The 3929-nt window shown below is 38.2% G+C and overlaps 1 protein-coding gene across 1 annotated transcript; it reads right to left on the bottom strand.

Moving 5' to 3' along the window:
* Positions 1-381: 381 nt before the first annotated feature.
* LOC118437127 lies at positions 382-3639 on the bottom strand. The gene is made up of 3 exons (XM_035855927.1): positions 3512-3639; positions 2545-3298; positions 382-580 (listed from the first exon to the last, which is right to left on the bottom strand). Exons 1-3 carry the CDS (start codon positions 3637-3639, stop codon positions 416-418), a joined length of 1047 nt encoding a protein of 348 aa, XP_035711820.1. The 3' UTR covers positions 382-415.
* Between the last annotated feature and the right edge of the window lie 290 nt (positions 3640-3929).

The raw sequence follows: 3929 nt of genomic DNA, 5'->3' as shown, positions 1-3929 counted from the left end.
TGACGCTCTCTAATGACCAATATGAGACTGGCCTGTGGCTATTTGAGGCTAGACTGGAGCAATATGAGACGTAATTTTATTAACATTGCCACACTGACTTCAGCACGCAATATAATTATCTGCCCTAAATTCCTTCATCCTTCTTGCCCGGAGATGAATGAGTGAATCAGGTGACAGTTTTTCATCTACTTCACTACGTTTACTCCTTCATCATTTCATGATTTCATGGGCGCAAATAGGGCCAGGGAATTAGACCATTTTAGTAGTTTTAGTAGACTGATCGTGTAACTTTGCACATGATTTAGGAACTCTTGATATTTATTCATATCCTCTGTTAGAGACAATGGCAAATATATCTTAATTTTGATGAATGATCCTCTCAATAGTTTACCCAGTTCGGTCCATTTTCCAGCCTTCAGCATCTTTGTTTAGTTTCTTGCAGCACTTGTAGCATATTTCTCAACAATTTTGCTGCCCTCAGAAAGTCCCGCGAGGCTTGGGACAGGTTTACAATTTCTTCTAGAGAGACGAGTTGCGTTTTTATGATCGATTTCATTTGTTCAACTATCGCCTCCAGCATCTACAAAATTAACAGCAACATTTTACATAATTTACAAACGAACAATCCCGGCAAAAATCCAATAGCCTAAACTTTCGAGTTTGTCAATAATGGAGAAATGACCCTGTCTGGAAGTTCTCCAAGGGTAGGGCACTTGGATCTAATTCAACTACGTGTATAAAAATGCGAATCTAAAATGATAGATGTATGTACATAAAATTGGCCCAAGTCCATAAACTGAATTTTTAAGTTAAAAAATGGGTTTATCTTCTCAAAAATATTTCTGGGCATAAAGTATTTGTGTCATTGGGCAATAAGTTGAAAACTGGAAGGGTTCTGAAAATCCCATCAACTTTTTATTTTTGTGTATTTTGATTTTTGTATTTTCGCAACCAAAATGCGAAGATGTATTGTATCTCCAAGCTTTACTTTAAAGCCAAGTGAAATTCTTTATCGATATTCATAACGATTTAATTGTTAAGATAACCGTAAAATTATACCCGTCTTAAAGACAGGCCATATTTCAAATTCTGTCACTAAGGAATTTTTTTAGGTTGCTCAGGAATTTTTTAATGTCGCTAAAGATTTTTTTATGTTGCTAATTAAATTTTTTTATGTTGCCAAGGAATTTTTTTAATGTTGCTAAAGAAATTTCGTTATGTTGCTACGGAAATTTGTTTGTGTTGCTAAGGAAATTTTGTTATGTTGCTAGAGAAATTTTTTATGTCGCCAAGGAAATTTATAGCACCACTGGTATCAAACAATCGTTGACGCAAATGGTGCGAATCATTTGGGAAATTCTATCGAGGGAGGACTACAATTTTAGAATAAGTAGCACCGTTCGTATAGAACAATCGGTTATCCCCACTGATGCGAAACAATGGGGTGAGCATCAATTGATGCTAATTACAATCGACCAGGTCCATTTTTGAAAAAATTAATAGCACGGTTGGCATCTAACCATCGGTAACACAAAATGAGGGAATTTAAGACCAGCAATTGTATCTGCCCATTGTAGGTTGATGTGAAGTCCCTACGTGCAATAGCGGCTGCGTAAAGGTGGTATCTCCAGGGAAGCCACACCCCCTCCTATCAGCCCTATTTAAACCGTAAAAATTCGGGAAGAATGATTTTTATCCATATTTTAAGATCCTCTAACACATACTTGAAGGATTTCAAAAAAATCGATTTTTCACATCAGGTCCATTACCATAACTCATGGAGTAACCTAAATATGAGAATCGGAGCAGAATTAGATGTTTCATGATGCTTTATGACTAGCTAGGGTTGCGCATCGCTTGAATGAGGTGTGACGAGCGTAAATGGGCCGTGCCTAAAAAGCGCTGTTTCTTCACATGGAATTATCACACACATACATATACGACGGGCATCGAGATCTTTCGTTAACATGTTAGCGTGTTCCCCTGCTAAATAAATATGCTTACATAACAAAAATCAGAAGCTTGCGAAATCATACTCTACAAGAAAGCGTTCACTTATTAAGGTTAAAAAAGGAATTGATGTTAAAAAATTCAGAACAGATAATAATTTACTTACTGTTGAGGAAAGGTCTAATTATGTATTACTTAAGAATGCGTATAAACTTTATAAACTCGATAAGTTAACCTTTTCCGAGAGATCTATTAGTTATAACCGACCTAATATGTGTGCGCCTATTCATAGGACACAAGCTTTTAAACGCTCGTTGACGTATAGAAGATACCGTATTTGGAATACGTTACCGAAGGACTGGGAATTACGTAATATGTCTTATGGTTTGTTTCAATCAAAAGCACGTGACTTTGTCACTGGTCAGAATTGTGACCAAGATGTGCAACCATGATTTGTTGTAGTTATTAGTGTAGTTTAGATGAATTCATTATTGTATGTGTCTTGATCTGAAAAGCAGATTTTTTCTGATGATTTGCGACATTTTAATAAACTCCAGTAAACAGTAAACAGTAAACAGAATGGAAGAATCTTACCTTCTTGGCTTCGCCATCCGATTTTAGAATGGCCGTAGTAGTGAAATCCCCAGGTTGAAGAGTAACGAACGGTGTGTTTTCCAGAATTGCCCATGTTTTTTTCCTGCTTCCCTGTATAATTCTGTTGGCACTGACTAGCCCTTTCTTATTCGGCTCCCTGAAAATAACAACCCTATCCGGTCGACAGAAATTGCTTGTTAGGTTAAGAAATCTTGTCATTTCCTCGCGAATCTGTGGCTGACTTTGTTCGTGGATTTCAGTTTTTAGAAAGCCCTCCACCTCTGATAAAAAAAGTTGGATCTTGGTGTAAATTTCTGCCTCGCTCCGAGTGCTATGTGCTCTCGTCGGGACGAGTATGATTGAGTCAAAAAATTTGTCCAAGTCGGGTATCAAATTTGAAATCCCCTGAAGCGTAAGTAAAAACTCGCCTCGATTTCCGCCGGGCATCATAAATTCTATTCCCAGTGGGACGAGAAATTTGACGCTACCAACCGACTTTATCATCTTGTTCATAAAATAATCTGCAACAAAGTCATCTTCTGATGATCGCTGAACTGCAAAGGCAGGACAATTATAGAAGGCTTGGCCAGTTACTGCGTCCTTAATGAGTACAGGGTAATTGATTTTCTCGAATGCATCTTCAATTCTGTTGCCATCCGCGTTATGGATCCAGAGCTTTCCAGAGGGCAAAAGAGAAGAAACAAATGCACCGTTGTCGCCGGCGAGTATCAGGGTTAATTCATCCTTTCTCGACCTGCAGAAATAGAAAAAAACATGTATGAACGGTTCCAGGACAGCCTACATGTATGTATGCATATGTACGAGATCCATAGGTGGTAACGGTGTATGGCCCATCTGGACCGTAGATAAACAATTGGTTCGTCATGCATCATTTCTTAGATGGTCGATCGACAGACCATGGTTTGGTGGATGTGGGAATTTATTTAGAGCTGCGCGTGGGTCTTACCAGACACGACCAAGCACAATCACGGCTTCAGAAATGGGGCCGTAGTGTTCCGGAACATCAAGATTCCAACTCCAACAATGGACTATAAAAAGTGGAATAATAAACGCCACTCTTGGGCTCGAGTGCATAGTTCCGAAGATAGCCAAATAGATGCTTCCGAGATATTATAAACTGCCACGATCTGCAAGCCAGTTTAAAATGTATAAAAATTAATTGCTAAATTAATTACAACCATTCAAATTTCAATAAGAGTAATAAGTAAGTAATAAGTACACAAATTTACTTTTTAGGAACAATGGGGGTAGTGTCGGGGGTGGTAGTATGAAATCAGTTCTTACCTGCTACGATTATTTGGTACGTTTTGAGCAACTTTGGAAAAGATGGGACATAAACCGCACTGGATTGATGACTGAACCAG

This window comes from Folsomia candida, unplaced genomic scaffold (assembly GCF_002217175.1).
Source record: "Folsomia candida strain VU population unplaced genomic scaffold, ASM221717v1 Fcan01_Sc012, whole genome shotgun sequence".
NCBI lineage: Eukaryota > Metazoa > Arthropoda > Collembola > Entomobryomorpha > Isotomidae > Folsomia > Folsomia candida.
This window is presented reverse-complemented; position numbering and strand designations above follow the sequence as displayed.

Excerpts from the sequence above, each read along its gene's own strand:
- LOC118437127 (XM_035855927.1), bottom strand. The coding sequence starts at position 3,639 with ATGCACTCGAGCCCAAGAGTGGCGTTTATTATTCCACTTTTTATAGTC. Across the intron at positions 3,299-3,511 it reads ATTGTGCTTGGTCGTGTCTG|GTCGAGAAAGGATGAATTAA; the intron begins GTAAGACCCACG and ends CTATTTCTGCAG. Across the intron at positions 581-2,544 it reads CGGATGGCGAAGCCAAGAAG|ATGCTGGAGGCGATAGTTGA; the intron begins GTAAGATTCTTC and ends TTAATTTTGTAG.